Below are 19,648 nucleotides of genomic sequence, written 5' to 3' on the forward strand. Positions count from 1 at the left end.
AATCATTTCTCATAATCAACAACTGCAGTGGCTTTTTGTCAAGTACATGTAAGCCTTTATAGTTATTAACATTTTGAAAAAAGTATACTTTCACCTTAAAGGAACGTTCCAGAATTGGTAAAAAACAAAAATCGTGAAGATCATAGATTTACATAAAACTTACAAGGTCTAATGATGATGATAGAAGGACAAATTCCTTGAAATATTTCTGTCTGAAAATTTCATATTTGATGAGAAATAAATAATTTAATTTCACGTTTGGAGTTTATCGCTCAGTGAGCGTTTTATTCATTTTTGTTTTTGGCATCAATGCAATGCAAACATTGGAATCGGTTTTTCACTACTCTCTCGTGACCCAGATGGCCGATCGATCTCGAACTTCTACAGGTTTGTCAGTTTGTGTATATGATGGCTTACATAAAGTGACTTTTTTGCTAGCAAAACCAATTCTGTAATGTTCCTTTAATAGACCACTATCTCTCCATAAAATCATCACCAAAATGCACCCAGACATTTTGATTTCTTTCTCTCTGTCATTTCAAGCTTTTAAATGAGCTTCAAAATGATCTCAAGAATGTGTATTCAAAAACATCTGTTTTGTTTTAGGAATGCAGATGGAATCATGTATTGTCAAGTTGGCTGAGTAGCAGGCCTTTATACTTAGTTTCTGAAAGGGCATGGGCACTAGGGCATCCATCTTTATCCTTGGTAAAGGGCACTCTATGAGGTTTTCTACTGAAGTATTTCAGGGGCAACCAGGCAAAAACCAGGGGGCTTGGAGGCAATCATCGTTGATCCCTCCATAAGGTATCAGGCCTGGAGTGGCATAATCTTAAACCGCCTATCCACTCTGTGGACCCCAGTTCCAATTCCATTTGGCAGGTAGATTAAGTATACAGTCCCATGTTTGTTTTTTATCTAGTCAGATTTTCCCTCCAAACACTGAACATTTCTTCTTGTATCTTCAGGACGAAAGATTGAAGTGCCAGTTGGTTTTTAGGATACCTTGGTTCGGGTACCAGAAACAATTCAAGTAAACCATATAAACAACTAATCAAATGAGTAATGTGGAAAACTGTGAACTTAGAACATGCCCTTTTGAATGAAAAACGTTTGAATGAGCTGCCTGTAAATAGGTCAAATCTGTGGAGACTTTTGGCCACTATTGTCTCTAAAGGGTTAAAGAAACCCATGCATATTGCCACCTACACTGAACATTTATTCTAAATGCAAATCATTTCTTATACAAAAGAGTTAGTACAGGACCCCTTGGCATCCCTCAGTTCTGATGAAATTGTGTGAACAATTCATGGATATAAGTGTGTGTCAGTCTAGTAGGAACAATCCACTGACTTTAAAAGGTCTCGGGAGTTCTCAAATTTTTAGCTTCAGAGCTTTAGAATAAGCCAAGAAACGAAACAAACTCACTAGGAGTATACTGCTAAAAATGGTGTTCTTGAAATCGACCACTTGCATGTGTTGGTGCTCGTTCAAATAGCACCTTCACTGGGGTCAAAAAGCACACTCACTGGGGTCAATGGAGGCAAATCATTAGTAGCTGTTCTTTTTGCGTAAAAACGTGCGCGTGAACTCAGCGTCCCATTAGCACTTTATATCATGCAAGGAGTTTATAAGAACAAAATATATATTTCAAGGAAAAAAATTCTCCCAAGAAATTTTGTCTACTAAGATTTTTGGGAGTGATCCAAGGAAAGTTTCTTAAAATAAGTTGTTTTCTTATTTCAAGAATACAATTTTTACACGAGAGAGAGAGTTAATTTGTATGTTGGTTGTCAACAGTAGGGCGCCCATAGTCTCATTTTAAATGTCTCAAGAAGGTTGCTCATTGTCCCATTCTCATTGTTTCTTCATTGTTTTAACCTTTAAGATGGCGCCAGATGACTTCATAGCTTAAGGTTCACTGTTTCTTATTAATATGCCAGCGCCATCGATGTCCAAGGAATTCCTGTCACCCATAACCAACATCTAGATCTACACCAACTCTATAAGGTCTTTAAAGGGAAGGTATCTGTTTGATAATCACTTTTAAAATTAGTGGTAATAAAAACTATTGGTCAGAAGTCTACACAAGCTCTTTCGTTAGTTTAAAGCATTTTGAGAAACATTTCACCTCAAAGTAAAGTGGTTTTGTAATTATAAAAAAAATACATAAGTTTTTATGCCAAAGTTTGAACATGAAAACGCTTCTCAGATTGTGTATCCAAATACGGATTATTCTCACTGCATGGACATATTCGCTGCATTTTTTTGTTGATATCTCAAACACTGTCGTCTACCTTATGAAATAAAACTAAAACAATTGAACAGTTCCAGAAAGCAAAGGTGTACTTTGCCTTTGATTGTCAGTTATCGTAATGGCATGCTATACTGAATAAATCATGAATAAACTGAGACTCATGAGTACAAACTTCTACTGCAGCACAGAAAATAAAAACCCAAATCACAAAACTAAATACCCTTTAGGGATGGTCGAAGTTTGACAATGCATACTAAAAATGTCATTATTTATTCCAGAAAAAAAAATTCAGTTAACCTCAAAAATTGTTAGCAGCAGAACAAAAAATCCATATTTTTCTTCTCACCCCCACAGGGAGAAAGAATCTTTGATGTTCTCAGAATTCGACAGGATTTTTTGTTCCCGGACATTTACTGTATTTCAATGAACAACCTTGTAGTTATAAACTGATAAACTCTTTTCACTTATTCATTCACAACTTGTTTTCTCTGATGATGGCTAGCTGGCTTAATTTCCAAAGAAATTATAATTCATGGTGTGTCATTGCCTAGCAGTTAAAGCACCGGATTCAAGCTCTGGTGTTTGATCAGCAGAGTGTGGGTTCGAGCCCCAGTCCTGACACTTGTGTCCTTAAGCAAGACACTTAACCATGATTGCTTGGTAAAGTTGGGGAGGTAGTGCTTTCTGCTCTACCAGCTAGGCTTCTGATGGATAAAACCCAAACCTACAACCGTACGGACTATAAAGGGGGTAACCCTGGGGTGTTTTTTTGGGACAAATTTACCATGATGATGGTGTGGCGCTTTCATTCTACACACATCAGCAAAACACCTCTAATTAATGTTAGACCAAAAGCAATCGATGGACTGACATGTTATATAGGCCAATTAATAAAGGTATTGATTTTGCTTTGGACAGTAAGTATCTATTGATGATGATGTTATTTATATCACATCAAATTAACAAGGTTCAGTTGTGAACTCGCTGGCAGGCTCTCGCATGAACAAGCTGCATGGGTGTAATTCGGGCTAATGTAATTGCTACTGACATCCGAATTTAATCAATTTTTATTTAGATTTGTAAGAAATTAATTTATTGACACAAACATCACTACCATTTCCTCAGAAACCATTGTTTTAGTCTATGCAATTAGAAGCCGCAAAAAAATAGCTAATGGCCTGACGTTTCGACCCTAGTAGAGTTAGAAGATGGAAAAAATAGTTAATGGTCTGACGTTTCGACCCGAGTACAGTTAGAAGATGGAAAAAATACTTAATGGCCTGTTGTTTCGACCCAAGTAGAGTTAGAAGATGCAAACAAATAGCATACACATGTGACGGCCTGGCGTTTTGACCCAAACAGAGTCTTTCTCAATAAAAATGTATACTTTCAGAGTTGCATTGCTCTAGCTTAACAAGTCACTAACATTAATTTCATCATTAATTTTCATATATTAAAGGCAGTGGGCACTATTGGTAATTGTCAAAGAATAACCTTCACAGTTGGTGTATCTCAACATATGCGTAAAATAACTAACCTGTGAAAATTTTAGCTCAATCGATCATCAAAGTTGCAAGATAATAATGAAAGAAGAAAACACCCTTGTCACACAAAGTTGTGTGCGTTTAGATGGTTGATTTCGAGACCTCAAGTTCTAATCTTGAGGTCTCAAAATCAAATTCGTGAAAACTACTTCTATCTCGAAAGCTACTCTACCGCAGAGGGAGCCGTTTCTCACAATGTTTTATACTAACAACCTCTCCCCATTACTCTTTACCAAGTGAGGTTTAATGCTAGTAGTTATTTTGAGTAATTACCAATAGTGTCCACTGCCTTTAAGCACCAACAGTGTTATGAAATGGAGCACTGAACGACCAAAATAGGAAATGAACCTGCATGTGTTACATAATCACGCTGGAAGCAATAATTCTATTTAAGTAACTTGATGAGAGGTGTTTGTAATAAAATGAGGGTTGATGATTTATATATTCAAGGTGTCTGCTGCCATTTGATGACGATGTCTAGACGTGTACAACCTTGATCAACACAATAAACAATCTCGGACTCTACACTTTTTAACTCAAAAATTTCGGCCAGCAACACAATTGGTAATTGTCAAGCCCAGTCTTCTCATTTGGTGTATCTCAGCATATGCATAAAATAAAAAGCCTGTGAAAATTTGAGCTCAATTGGTCATCAATGTTGCAAGATAATAACGAAAGAAAAAAAACCCTTGTTGCACAAAGTTGTGTGCTTTCACATGCTTGAGTTCGACACCTCAAATTCTACATCTGAGGTCTTGAAATCAAATTCAGGGAAAATTACTTCTTTCTCGAAAACTATGTCACTTCAGAGGGAGCCGTTTCTCACAATGTTTAATACCATCAACCTCTCCCAATTTTTTGTCACCAAGTAAGGTTTTATGCTAATAATTATTTTGAGTAATCACCAATAGTGTCCACTGCCTTTAAAGACACTGGACACCTTTGGTAATTGTCAAAGACCAGTCTTCTCACTTGGTGTAATCTCAACATAGATGCATAAAATAACCAATCTGTGAAAATTTGAACTCAATTGGTCGTTGAAGTTGCGAGAGAATAATGGAAGAACAAAACACCCTTGTCACAGAAGTTGTGTGCTTTTAGATGCCTTGCACTGGAGACCTTACTTCTTTCTCAAAAACTACGTTACTTCAGAGGGAGCTGTTTCTCACAATGTATTATCCTATCATTAGCTCTCCATTGCTCATTACCAAGTGAGTCGTTTTATGCTAACAGTTATTTTGAGTAATTACCAATAGTGTCCAGGGGTCGATTTCACAAACAGTTAGGACTAGTCCTAACTTAGGACTAGTCCTAGGAGATATCAAAAACATGCAGCTAGTCCTAAGTTAGGACTAGTAACTCGTCCTAAGACGAGATAAGACTAGTCCTTACTCTTTGTGAAATCCACCCCAGTGCCTTGAAGTCCAGCTCCCATCAAGTATTTATTAAAAACTACTCTAACAGTTGGAAGCACTTAACGCATATCACTCTACAAAGACCAAAAACCTCATTACACTTTCCAAATTGATACTTTGGCAAAATTCATCCTGGTTATAACACCAATCTATGTGTACATGTACATGTTGCACACTTCGATGTTAATTCTTTGTCTGAATTAATTTCACCTGCTGTCAATCCCAATGAATAAATAGCGGCTAAAAATCTCTGAATCAACCGTCAAGCATCAGACATCTTTAAAGAATTGCGAGGGGGAAAACTCATCATGCATTGCTAGCTTTACAGGTAACATTCATTTACTAAGTGAGTGGAACAGTGAGTGGAGCAGTGCGACTCGCGGCTAGGCAGGCAGCTGCTCCCACTTGGTCAATTCAGAAAGGCGGGGGACATGAATTAGTGTATGCGGATCTATTATTTGTAAGGATTCATGGTTAAAACAGCGCTGACAAGCAACAACAAAGACAGTGCTAGTTTAGACCAAAAGATCATATGTCACGTTTTCCGTGAAATTATTGAGTTAGAAAATACCAATGGTACTTTTTTTTTCTGAATAAACTGTTAAACTTTCAATTTTGCCCCCCCCCCCCCCCCAAATAAAAAAAGTAGTCAAAAAGATTTGCGCCAGTAGCAATGAGAAATATGAAATGTTTCCCCATTGAATCCACACATGGCAAGTTTGTGCAATTATGGCCTAATGCGTTGAAACTACTTTTAAGATAAGATTTCACTCAATTATATAGAAAAATCCTGATAAATGCCTCTTCTTCTTTTTTTTTTTATGGCAACCTCCGTTTTGCCTTAAATATTTTTGAGTGGTTGAATCTTACTAGCTTACCCCCCCCCCCTACACCCCAAGTCAGGTAACTACAAAATACATAACAGTCCGCACTATGACAAACCAGCACAAATACATGTACCCCCTCTTTGAACAGAAGCTTAAACATATTCTTTACATCCAATTTAGTATTGAAGTAGAAAGGAGAAGAAAAAATGTCCCGCCATCAATCCACAGGGATTATGACAGTGGCAGCAAATAATCAAGATATTTGTTTTGATAAAGAGAACACCTCCATGATCCTCCGGGAAAACTTCCCATATATTTGACTGGAGAAGATGCGGCAACAGTGATATTGCATGACGTGGATGGGATAATTCCCTCTGCTTAAAGACACTATTGGTAATTGTCAAAGACACAGTTGGTATATCTCAACATATGCAAAAAATAACTAACCTGTCACACGAGGTTGTGTGCATTTAGATGGTTGATTTCGAGACTTCTAGCTCTAAATCTGAGGTCTCGAAATCAAATTTGTGGAAAATTACTTCTTTCTCAAAAGCTATGGCACTTAAGAGGGAGCCGTTTCTCACAATGTTTTATATCATCAATCTCTCCCCATTACTCGTCACGAAGTAAGGGTTTGATGCTAATAATTATTTTGAGTAATTACCAATAAGGTCCACTGCCTTTAAAGGCACTGGACACTATTGGTAGTTCCTCAAAATAATTGTGAGCAAAAAAAAAGACTATTTTTTACGAGCAATGGAGAGCTGTTGACAGTATAAAACATTGTGAGAAACAGTTCCCAATGAAGAAACGTAGTTTTTGAGAAAGACCTAAATTCTCACTAAAATATTTGACATGAACTTGAGACATCCCTGAGGTTTTGAATTCAAGGCATCTGAAAGCACACAGCTTGTGCAACAAGGGTGTTTTTTCTTTCAATTTTCTCTCGCAACTTTGACGACCATTCGAGTTAAAAAATTTCACAGGTTATTTTATGAATATTTTGAAATACACCAAGGAAGAAGACTGGTTCTTTGACAATTACCAAAGGTTTCCCTCCACTCATTTTCCGTTTCAGTTCGCTGCTCTAAATACACAGTTTAGGGCCCAGAATGGAGAAGACAAAGTTGCAGATGTGGCAACAGTGGTATTGTATGAAAGTGAATGGTATAATTCCCTTTGCTTAAAGGGGATATATGTCACTGCGTTTTCTCTGTCAATTCTTGTCCTTGTCAATTCGCTGAATACTAGCTTTATGGTTTAGAATAAAGACAAAGTTGTCAATTGAACATCCCTGCCATTTAAAGGGTGTGAACAACAATGATAAGATAATCAAATATACATAAATATTCATTTTGGTTCTACGCATGAATCTTTTCTCAGAGGGTTTGGGTCCGTTGGCGACTGCTGCAGTCTAAAGAAAGATACATTTTCCCAAATCTGAATTCATTCCATTTTCCCAAATGGAGATGTGTTTGCGAAGTGACATAATGCACATGGGATTGTCTTACAAGCAATGAAAGATAAATTTTGCATTTCGACAAAATCTCATCTTACATTGTACATGCAGATGAAAGTATGAAATAACTCAGTTCAAGACAAAAAAAATAGGGTCTACGTAAAGATAAATAGGCTTTGAGAGAGGGCAATGGCTGTGTTCATTTTGCAAAGGGCACTTCCAATGGACAATCTTTCAGTTGGGGAATTTTGAACGTGCACAAAGGCCACGGCCAAGACCAGCGGCAACATATTTCATGGCCTGAGTGGCCTCCATGTAACTCCAGGCTTGTGGTACAGACCGACAGACCTAAATTCACAACATTGTGCCTCACCAAATATTTTATAAATTCCTGATCAGCGCCCGAATTATAAATCCACGATCCATTGCAGTCTGCAAACTATTTGGTTCAATTTCAAAAAAGTCTTACTTGACCCTGAAATGAGCGTTTTTATTATTTACTATTGTTCTAAACAAAAAAACAAAAGTATTTATTTATTTATTTATTTTCCTTGTAGGCCAACTGATGTGATGAAAAATCCATTTATTATCCATCAACTTGCCGAGTAACCATGGTAACTACGAACACCAGATGTTTTTTTAAGATAAAAGAAGGCCAAACAAATTCTCCAGGGCCTGAGCCATTGACAGACAAAATACCCTGAATAGATAGCCACTGAAACCACCCCTCAAAAATCAATACATTCACTCACTCAAAAACTGTTCTTTTTAAAACTGTTTGACTCAATATTGAAGAGGAGTGGGGAAAATCCATATTAGTATCTCAAACTCTCTAAATCGCTCTTATCTTTGATCTTGCCTTTCTGCTATTTTTCCTTATTTTGCGGTCAGTAGAGGGGTGCGAGGGAAGAAGTATGAACAGAGCAAACCTTGACGACGCTAACATGCACACCACGTCCCCCGAGGGCCATGCAGGGAGAGCGCACCAAGGCAGTGAAATGTATCTATCCGTAGTCTGGCAACACGTGTCAACTTGATAGCCCGCATAGATTTCATCATTGCCATGGCCTGGGAGATATAGACCGGTGCTTCTCCACAATAGAAACACAATACAGTCACCTGGATGAGATAATTTGTGTTTCCGCACGCTCATCAACATTATAGGCATCCTTTTCATCTTCCTTTTTTTGTTTTGAGAGGGTTATTTTCCGTTCTTGTTTTATTTCTTTTTTTAAAGAGTTTTTACAGAGGGATCAATGGAGACAAATTTAGATTTTTTTATATTTTATAAATTAGTTTAAATTCTAGTTTGCAGACTAGTTAGAGTATCCATAATTTGAAAAGCATTTTATTACTAACTTGTCAAGTATTAAACCACAAGGGAAACTGACTGGGTAAATTTTCAAAAATAGTTTGTGGTTTGTTCTTTTGTGTCATTTGTTGGTATTTCTTCCATGGTTGCCTTGCCAGTAAGATTAGTTTCTTCACATACTGTAGGCAAACTTATCTTTTAGCATAGCCTCGTTACTTGGAAGTGAAATTTTCTCAAAATACTTTACACTATCGAAAGCTGGCTGTGTTCCCTCAAAAGTTTTGAATGCCATTAATTTTGAGAGTGAATTCCAAACGTATACCTGCCCTTTAAATGTTTAATTGCACTTGTGGTTCAGAACGCTTTAACTTGTAATAATAAAAATCAAAATAGTTTGACCTTTTAAGAAAAAGAAAGAAACAAAAGGTGCTAAAAACTATCGCAAAATGGTGTCAATAAACGACAGGGTCTTGTCCTATGACAAGGATATATCTGTATCCTATCAGATAACTCATTCTTGTCAGTCTTTATTTCCATGAAAACCTCCTTAGGCTGATTTCAATTTCCGAAGCCATCCATCGCTGGAGCAATACTTGCAGCATCATCAGGAGAGAGCTGCAAGATGCTTCTAGGAACACAATTGCTCCTCATGAACACACAGGGACTCTTGTTCTTGCTGTAAGACGTATTGTCCGATGGGTCTCTGAGGAACGGTTCTGATAGGGGATTAGGGTGCGAGACTGCCACTGATAAATTTCTTCTCCTTCAAGGGACGCTTTTTGTATTGCGAGATGGACAACTCCTTTACTAACGAGCATAATGTATACAGAAATTTGTCTCTTCTTTTTGATAAATTAAGACTGGGTTTCATATTCCCATGCATGTGTAGTGTGGAATTCTGTGTTTATGGCGCGTAGTTCTTTACAGGGCAACCTTAAGCACAGAATTCTGGGGTAAGCAGAGCCATGAAACTGGGCCCTGTTTGTCTGTTTTTCTATTCTTATGATGTACCATTTCTGTAAATATTGTGGTGCGAATAGCAACCAAAAATATCAGTCTTCTTTTTAGGTTTCAAAATATACACTTAAGAACACAATTTTTTGATATATTCATTCTAGAACGAATCAACTGTTGAGTGTCGAGGTCCATATCCAATAGCCACCATGTCGCAATTGGGTTTGAAGACAAGAGGCTCCTGCTGTACCATGATTAAAGGGTTTTGATACTTTTTGTAGATCAAGAATTTGGCCATGAAATGAATCCCCACTCACCGTGAATGAAGATGTACTGTACATGTATTGTTAGTAATATAATTTACCAGCAGAAGTTTCAGCTTCATTAGCTGTTAAGTTTTTGAGAGAGAAAAAGTAAGTGAAAATCACAGCGCATTCTTTTAAGGAGAGTCCCAAAAACTGTTGAACAAGCAGCTTGTTCAGCATTTTTACGCAACTCTTTTAGCTTGAAGCTAAAATAAGTTTCTCCAAAACTACAGCACCTCAGCAAGTAATATTTTAAGGGAAGCTGTCTACTTTAATTATCTTTAAAACCGTGTAAGTTCAATGTTAACCTGTCATGTCTGTAGACGTTTGTGTGTTGTGCCAGACAAAGAGTACCCAAACCCTTTAAATATGTTCATGAATTGGACTATTTCGGCCATCACAATACAACAAGAGGGTGCTGCTTTACTATAGACTTCAATAAGGTCACAAATTGGGACCATTTAGCCATCATAATACATGTTACAAGAGGGTTGATCACACATGAGCAGCACATGAACCCACACACCCCACCGAGACACTTTGATGCAGCGTTGACTTTACAAGTTGTGTTAATGAACCACCTTTTTTAGCCTGCAAGAGGTTCAGTTCAGTGTGCAATCTTGGATCATAATAATATGTGTTCTACAGGTGTATAAAGTCTATGCATGTGATAAATAGATGAGTTACTGTTTGCATTATGTACTAGTGAATCCGCACTTAATTAAAATTGCAAACAGTATCAGGGTAAAGAATGCAGGTACTGTAGGTTTATATAGTCATCATTTACAGTTACATTTACATTGGTAAGAAACAAAAATCGTGAAGATCACAGATTTACATAAAACTTACACGTCTACACTGATGATAGTAGAACACATCCATTGAAATATTTCCGTCTGAAATTTCTTATTTGATGAGAAATAAATAATTTAATATCGCATTCGGAGTTTATCGCTCAGTGAGCGTTTTATTCATTGATGTTTTGGCATCGATAAAATGCAAAATTTGCAATCGTTTTTTTTTTTCTTGTTTTTTTTTCTACTATTCTCTCGTGACCCTGATGGTCGATCAATCTCAAACTTCTACAGGTTTGTCAGTTTATGTATAAAGTGGATTACATAGTGCTGTTAACACTGCCAGCAACTGTTTTGCTAGCAGTAACTGTCGCTACGTCAGGAGTTCCCGACAAAAAAAAACACTGTACTGTTAGAAGACAAGACTAAATATTTCTGGCCAGCATAGTGTTAGCCAGAGGGGTGCCAGGGTGTCTTTTGAACACCCTGTTTTTAATGTGGACACCATGTTTTATCTGTCATTTACATGTAAATGTATTGCAATGTTTTCCTCAACAGGGGTCCCCGGCCAAAAGCATTTAAAACACCAGAGGACCATGCAAAATTCACTCAAAGTAATCCTGCTGGCTAGTTCAGTTTGAGAGAGAGCATCTCATGAAACATTTGAAATTTTGTAGGGACTAGCATAAAAAAAAGCTGACGGACCACTGAGAAAGGACAAGTTAACTGGTCCTGCTGGCCAGTCACTGAACAGTTTAAGGGCAAACCCTGTATAATTGTATTGTAAGTGAACAATTTAAACGACCAGTTTTTAAATTATCATTGCTAAAACCTTGCAGTGGCCAACATTGTACACTGATTATTCTACTTGGAAATAATTTCAAAAGTAATGACAATTTATGGCACCAATTTCACACAACATTTTATGATGCAGGAATTTCAAAATAAGCCGGTATAGACTGCTACTACTAACTTTACACATGTATGCGGCGATTACTTTAATGTGAACATTAAAACAAATGTAGCATAGGAAATTCTCATACTCAGTCTGAAGCATACATTTCATGGTAACTCTTATAAATTTGAGCTCGATTGGTCGTCGGAGTTGCGAGGTAACTATGAAAGAAAAAAACACCCTTGTCACACGAATTTGTGTGCTTCAGATACTTGATTTTGAGACCTCAAATTCTAAACTTGAGGTCTCGAAATCAAATTCATGGAAAACTACTTCTTTCTCAAAAAGTACTTCACTTCAGGCGGAGCCGTTTCTCACAATGTTTTATACTATCTACCTCTCCCCATTACTCGTTACCAAGTGAGGTTTTATGCTGATAATTATTTTGAGTAATTACCAATAGTGTCCAATAGTGCCTTTAAACTTCTGGGGATTTACAATCCTGATCATATCTCGATGCCTCGTTAAAACTTCATCAAATTGTAGGCCTTGAAAACAGAGTAAAAAGCTGAAACACTTTTTTAATGAGCTCTGTACACATTGTGTCAGTTCATGGTATCATCAGTAGTGAACTATTTACATCAATGTAGCTGAAATTATTTACAAAGTCAATTCCAGGGCGAAAAAGTTAACAAAAAAGAGGGACAATAAGAGGTTCACAATTGCAGTGTGCGATAGCAATCAAAGCATGATCCATTGATGAACGCGTTCAGACGCGCATACAACCTGCCCTACAATATGGGCAGTTTCTTTGCAACGAAGGGGTAAAACAAAATTAAATTATCAATATCCCTGATGCAAATCTAACATCTCTTAAAATCAGTTCCATAAAAGAATCAGCAATTAAGAAAACCAGTACACTTTGTCTTTGTATGGACCCGTCACATTAATCCAAGAAGCCCTACAGTCTTTGCCATCGTCTGCCCCACATTCAACAAACACCCCAGTGATGCTTGCACAGCCTGCTATCCAGTTCTCCAGTGATTGGCGAGTTATAAACTCAATCTCCATAGACTATAGATTCAATTACAGTCAAGGGGTGGGGGGGGGGTGATGCCTCAAATTCCCCCATCATCCTGATGCCTTGTAGCTACAGCGCAACTACATTTAAAGGCACCGGACAATCTTGGTAATTACTCAAAATAATTATATAGCATAAATATGAGCAATGGAGAGCTGTTAATAGTATTCATTGTGAGAAACGGCTCCCTATGAAGTAACATAGTTTTTTGAGAAAGATTATTAAAAAAATTTGTAGGAAGCCTTTTGAGGCATCTGAAAGCATGAAGTGTATTTTTTTTCTTTTTCATTATTCTCTTGCAAGTTCAAGGACCAATTTAATTTAAATTTTCCCAGATTTGTTATTTTATGCACATGTTTTGATACACCAAGTGAGAATACTGGTCTTTGACAATTACCAAAGGTGTCAAGTGCCTTTAAAGCGAGTGAGGTTTAACCCTTTTGCTCTTACAAGATCAACCCACAACAAAAGATCTGGGATCACCCAGGAGCAACTACAGGTTTGAAAATCAAACAGACGGGTCTTTTATATTTCTAATCAAACCATTCATTACAGGAATCCTGAACCAGTCAAGGATTATGCTGGGGGTATACTATGGCCAAACGGACTATCGACAAATCTACAAGTATCTGCCAATGAAAGGCCTGATGGATAAATACCCACACAAAACCTAGTCAAAATTATGAAATCTCAAGTCATTACTTGATGTTTGAAACAAAAAGTCACATCCCCTTTAGGTGATCCATCTGCTACTGCTTCTTTTTCTTGTAGTATTTAAGTCAGTTCATTTAAGCCTCAGAAATCACAAGCAAACTTATTGTTAACCAATCGGCAGATGCGAACGCTTCCTCCTTTCTGATGAGCGTTAGCGTCTTATTAAACACCCCTTATCCACTAAAAACCTTTTGGCTGATGATTCTCTCTCATCTAGTGAATGTCACTGAAGACACATGAGATACAAGTGTACACAATCCCGGAGCCCAAGACGCTTGACCGTCACCTTCAAACATACAGTCTCGCCCCTGGTTCACTCATTGACACTTATTACCCATTCCGATGCAATCCATGCCAAAGACTGATTGTACGAAGTGAGAGAGTGAGAGTCAATTAGAAAGAAAAGAGAGAGATAGAGTGCGGAGGGTGAAACACGAGGCATGTCCGCTTCCCCGGTACTTGCACTGTTAGCTGGTAACAATAGCCACGAGCCACATCATGAATTACGGATGGGGAATCAGGGACGGGAACAGCCAACCTCGGTGGGAATCCGACTGAATAAATCTCAGTATAAATTGGGGGGGGGGGGGACATCTGTGTTTTCAATCCAGGGTTTAAATTTTGGGGGAAACTCTACAAGACTGCAGGGCTTATTGCTCAGCATGTTTACTGGACCATAGTTGTACTTACAAGCCCAGAATCAAGACAGAAAATGTCTTGACACAGTTTGACATGCATTAACTGTTGTTTTTGTTTTTATTTTGTTTTAAACAAGCCCCAAGATCTCTACAGTCAGGGCTTGATTTTTTGGGGGATAAAAATAAACCTTGTTGTAGCTCAAACTTGAAAAAATTACTGCACCACAAAATGAATGAATTTCAGCATCTCTATACATGGATGTCATAACTATGTATTGGGATAAAGAATACTATATTTTCACTCTTAAACTACACTGATATGTGATAAGCTCTGTACACTCAGGTGGTGGGTTCGAATCCCACAAGAGAAGAACCCCAATCCACAAGACTCCGGAAAACACTGGGCTCATTACACATTGAGGTAAGCAAACATTGGATGAGGGACAAATAAAATGGTCCTCACTGGGATTTGAACCCAAGACCCCTGACACTCCGGGCAGATGCTCTACCAACTGCTCTATGAGGCACAGCAGTACACTCCCTCAGGTTTTCCCTAAGAACCACTTTTTTCTCTCGGTCCTGCATGGATGCGCAACTGGGCAAAGTAACAAACACAATGATTTGGTATGGTACCCTTTGGTATGGTGCCCAATCACCATCGAAGTGAAATAATTATTTCATATTGTCTGTTTTCTAAATTGTGGCATCAGGGCCCAATTTCATAGAGCTGCTAAGCACAAAAATTTGCTTAGCATGAAATTTCTTCCTTGATAAAAACAAGATTTCCAACCAAATTTCCACATGATTTTCAGGACAAGCAAACAACAGCTGAATACCAGTAACAAGAAATATGCAACAAATAGAAATTTTGTTGATAATCCTGTTTTTATCAAGGAGGATATTTCATGCTAAGCAAATTTTTGTGCTTAGCAGCTCTATGAAATTGGGCTCTGGAGTTTAACTTGATAGTAGTTTAGCCTAATTTGTTTTTAAATCCATCAGCGGTGCAACTTTTTTGTTTTGTTTCCTATACAAATGTGTATGGGTTTTTTATCGTTCCTATATTTTGCATTCTGACGTGTGAAAATAATAAATGAAAAAATAATAATAAATCAAATCAAACTTTGGATGAGAGAAAATTCAAATATTCCTCATTAACATTGAGGTTAAGTAAGAAAACGAATGACAGCATTAGCTAGAGCAAAGAATAAACTTACCTTGTAAGGATTCCTGAAGACCAACATCAAAGGCTAGCTTATCTGAAGAGGAGACTGTCGAAAGACATGCAAGGTACTGTAACACAAAGGACAAAGGTCAAAGGTTAGAAACACATGACAAGGTTATAATTTGAGGGATGCAAGACATCCACATACTACAATGCTTTCTAAAAACTAACAACGTACTCTTATTTTGGTTATTTCCTTGGTTATTTCCATGCAGTAACAGTGTGCAACTGCTCAGTTTTTCTCAGTTTTGTTATAGCACTTTTATCACAGAAAATCAGCTGAAAAGTTTTAAGCCTGAGTAATTCCTAAAACTTTACATTGTGCTGAATACAAAATAGCCACAGATCTCAAGCCAATATACTCTCAGTCTAATTTGAATTTTAAGAGGGTAGAGTTAAGCAAATAATACACTCTGGAAAATTCTCAAATAATTCTCTTTCTTCAACACAAAAGACCTACCTCTAGATTAATACAAGGAGTGAACTAAACAGCAAAGTCCCAAATAAAACGGGGGAAGAAGTCTAAGATTACTAATCCTCACAAAAAACTTGAGTCCTTGATTCTGATTGGTCAATTACAAGAGTGTGATATAGACCTACATTGCATGGTCGATTTTCAAACCCTGTTCTATAACACGCTGTTCTAAGCTCTGCCTCTAGAATTTGCTTCAAGATAAATTTGTTATCACATGTGCACTTGTGGAATACGGAAGAATAGAACGCATCTGCGTTCCATCATGGAGGAATAAATTAATTTATTCCTCCATGGTTCCATATCCAACTCAGCATTTGGCCTCGTTGGATATGGGACGAAGAAGCACTTAGTTTTCCATAAGCTACTCATGCTTAAATACTCACATGAGCTACAAAATGTAGTACTTTTGTTCCATGCACCTACCACATACACAGACAGTTTTATAAGGTATTCTTTGTAAGGTCATCTTGTTACAAACATTTCTCTTTTATTTTAAGAAAAAGATTTTTTTCTGGATTCCTTAAATTTTGTGTGGTTTTCTAAATATTATTTCTGAGATTAGTATACAACTGCCTGCAATAGTTAGCAACCCCCTACCCCTCCAATTCATGAGCCTTTAATCAATACTAAATGCACTTAATAAAAACAAAGGAGGAAAGAAAACAAGTTATCCTCACATCCACTGTCCGTTTTTTGTTTTGTTTTGTTTTTTTCTTTTTTTTTCCCATGTTTAAAAAAAGACTTTTTTTTTCATGTTTAAAAAAAGACTATCTTCAATAGTGTGTAACATCTTCAGTTGTATCCCTCTCAACTGACAGTCTTCACGTAAAGACTTCACCTAAAGTCGACTCTATTAATGGAAAGTCTTTCAGCCTGTCAGATGCTATCGGCCATTTCATTAGCTATTTAGGAGCTTTCATCCAGCGGTGAAATTACACGTAAACTAATATAAGCTCCAGACATTCTCATCTGTATCGCCGCCGTCAAACTACACGCGTTACTTACAAGAGCTTCTTACATCCAGGTCTGCTTTGTGCATTAATGCATGAACGCCATGATCAACACCGTGTAATTGCTGTTGTGGAAGGCAGCATGGCCAACAGGCGTTCAAATACTCTCGTGACAGCGGGAAATAGAGTGGTACACGTCTCACTGCAGCAGACGTGACTTAATTTGGAAGTAGCTTGTTAAGACCTGATTGAGCATGTGATGCTTTAGAAACAATGGCTTCTAATGATCCATGAGAAATGCCAGAGTTCCCTGTCGTGACATTTTTCTAAAGACACGTCTTAATTTCCACCCAGCGTAATACCCTGCATATGTGAAGCAAAATAGGTCACATAAATCAGGGCCCAATTTCATAGAACTGCTTAGGCACGAACATTATCTAAGCACAACCAGAGTAAGGTTACCAGCCAAAAAAGCTCATGTGTACATTCTGTGACTGGTGTCCTGTCTACTTTTGCTCAGCAGATAATTTTTACCTACTATTTCCTGCTTAAAAGCCTTTATAAAACTGGGGCCCCGGAGAAAAAGGTTTACAGCGGATTAAGAAAACCAAGTTTTTGTTCGTCAAGCAAATATACATACATCTCGCTATGGATGTAGTCCATCATGGAAGTGCATATGAACACATCGTTCCAATATGGAGTGGCTATCTGGTCAATATTAACCACAGATTTCCGGAGTAAAATAGGGCAACTTAATTACCAGCAACCCTAAACAAATATTCAATTTGTCTGCCATCTCAATTCTGCTGCAGTTTTATACTGTGATGTGAATGAGGCATACTCAACGCAATGAAGGTTGTGATAATTTCATGGACGATTGCCAAAACGATGCGCATGTTGAACTGTGTCACGTAGGCCTGGTTGGATCGGTCGGAGTGGAGACTATGAGAGCTTACTTAATGCGGGGTGAGAGCGTAACTCTAGTAGAGATACTTAAAGTACAAACCACTGATATTAAATATATTTAATAAATAGAAACCTTGTGTAAAGTGCCTGCAAACAATCTATGACAGGTTCCTCGCAAACTCTTGATGTCTTTTATTATGTTCTCCGGCTGGAGATTCGGACACTAGCACAAGACAGGATAATAATATGATGATAGTAACTGGATTTATGTAGCGCCAAATTAACAAAGGATGCAAGGCGCTTATAGATAAAAGAAAGACCAAAGTGAAGGCACAAATGGCTATAGATTGGAGAAAAGATGAGTCTGGAGACACTTTTTGAAGGACTAAACTGACTGAGCATTTTAAATGGAGACATGAAGACCATTCCATAGGCGGGAGGCAGCAGTGGAAAAAGCTCTCTCACCAGATAGTTAATGTGACTTATTCATCACAAGGGAGATGGCATCATAGCTTCAAAGGGACGATAGAATGGGGATTCAATTACCAAACAATGATACAATTTTATATATTTTTGCATTGCAAATATACCCAAGACACAGTTAGTTCCATGGTTGATTTATCCATCAAGTGTCCATCATATAACGACACAATACACGGTTTAAAGGGACAAAAGTGGGAATATTTTATAGAGGGCAAGGATGGACCAACATGTCAGAAATCAGACTAAAGCAGGATGAATATCACGCTTGCATCTTACCTAGGAACATGAGTGTCCCTTTAAAGACAACAACTAACCGGTCTCTAGAGTCGCAGTGGATGGGAGTCCCTTGGGCCGCGCATGAAGAGGTTCCGCCTCTTCGGTGTAAATTTACAGGCACGCTTGTTTATCTTCGCTCCCCGAAATCTCTTTCTGGGGGTAACTCAATCCTCCGTGGACATAGATTCTAGAAAGTTCCTTGTTTGTACATATGGACAACTGCAATTTGCTCCGCTGTGTAAAACCCGACATATGATTAATGCAAAGGGATTAAGTGTGCGGACTAAAATGGCGCTGCCATGACATCTCCATGGAAACGCTACGATAACTTTTGAAAGGTTCTCAATCTACGAAACAGAGTATGTGTACTGTACATCTCACTGCCCTTCTTCTACACATGTACATATTCATATCAAAGGTAGGGTCATCGCAAAGCTGTTTAGAGCATCAATTTAAATTTAACGCATTGGAGTGTGGGTTCGATTCCCGGTCATGACACTTGTGTCCTTGAGCAAGATGCTTTACTACAACCAGGGGTATAAATGGGTACCTGCGAGGGCAGAGGTTGATGTTGTGTTTTGAAAAAGCCTTCTGAGCACCACGGCAAGTCGGGCTGTATACTCCCCAGGGAGCTGAGAAACATTAAATGTTATTGACCCAATGACCAGGCCACTAATGTGTAAGCGCATTGATACGTATGTAAAATGCGCTATATGAGAACTAGTTATTATAAGCGTTATGATGAATGACTACCAAAAAAACAAATTGAGTAATTTCTTTAGCAACCATAGTAAGCTTCATGATAATAAATTCTAGTATCCATGCAAACCTTAAAATATTATAATATGAGATAATTTTATCGTAGAGGTAAAGAACAAAAATTGAATATTACCCACTTATTGATAAGTAATAAGCACTTAGTACTTTCGTAACATCAAAAAAAAAAATTAAAAAGCAACAAGTGTAAACTATAAAAGTAAAAGTTAAATCAAAACAAAAAGAGAAAACATCTCTGATCCATTTTACAAACAACTCTGCACTCAGACAGATATTCCAATAATATAATATCTATTGCCATGTAAAATAAACCAAAGCCTCTTGTTTGGATGCTAAAGAAGATAAATAAAGATCTTTGGAA

The 19,648-nt window shown here is 37.6% G+C and overlaps 1 protein-coding gene across 2 annotated transcripts in view; it reads right to left on the minus strand.

Moving 5' to 3' along the window:
* The window catches only part of LOC139934870 (ryanodine receptor 2-like), a 248,027-nt gene that overhangs the window by 204,181 nt on the left and 24,198 nt on the right, over window positions 1–19,648 (minus strand). For both annotated transcript variants that reach the window (XM_071929299.1, XM_071929290.1), the window contains exon 5: window positions 15,413–15,488. In XM_071929299.1, the coding sequence (XP_071785400.1) occupies window positions 15,413–15,488 (76 nt within the window). The remainder of the gene's footprint in view (window positions 1–15,412; window positions 15,489–19,648) is intronic.

Source organism: Asterias amurensis, chromosome 1 (assembly GCF_032118995.1).
Source record: "Asterias amurensis chromosome 1, ASM3211899v1".
Taxonomy (NCBI): Eukaryota; Metazoa; Echinodermata; class Asteroidea; order Forcipulatida; family Asteriidae; genus Asterias; species Asterias amurensis.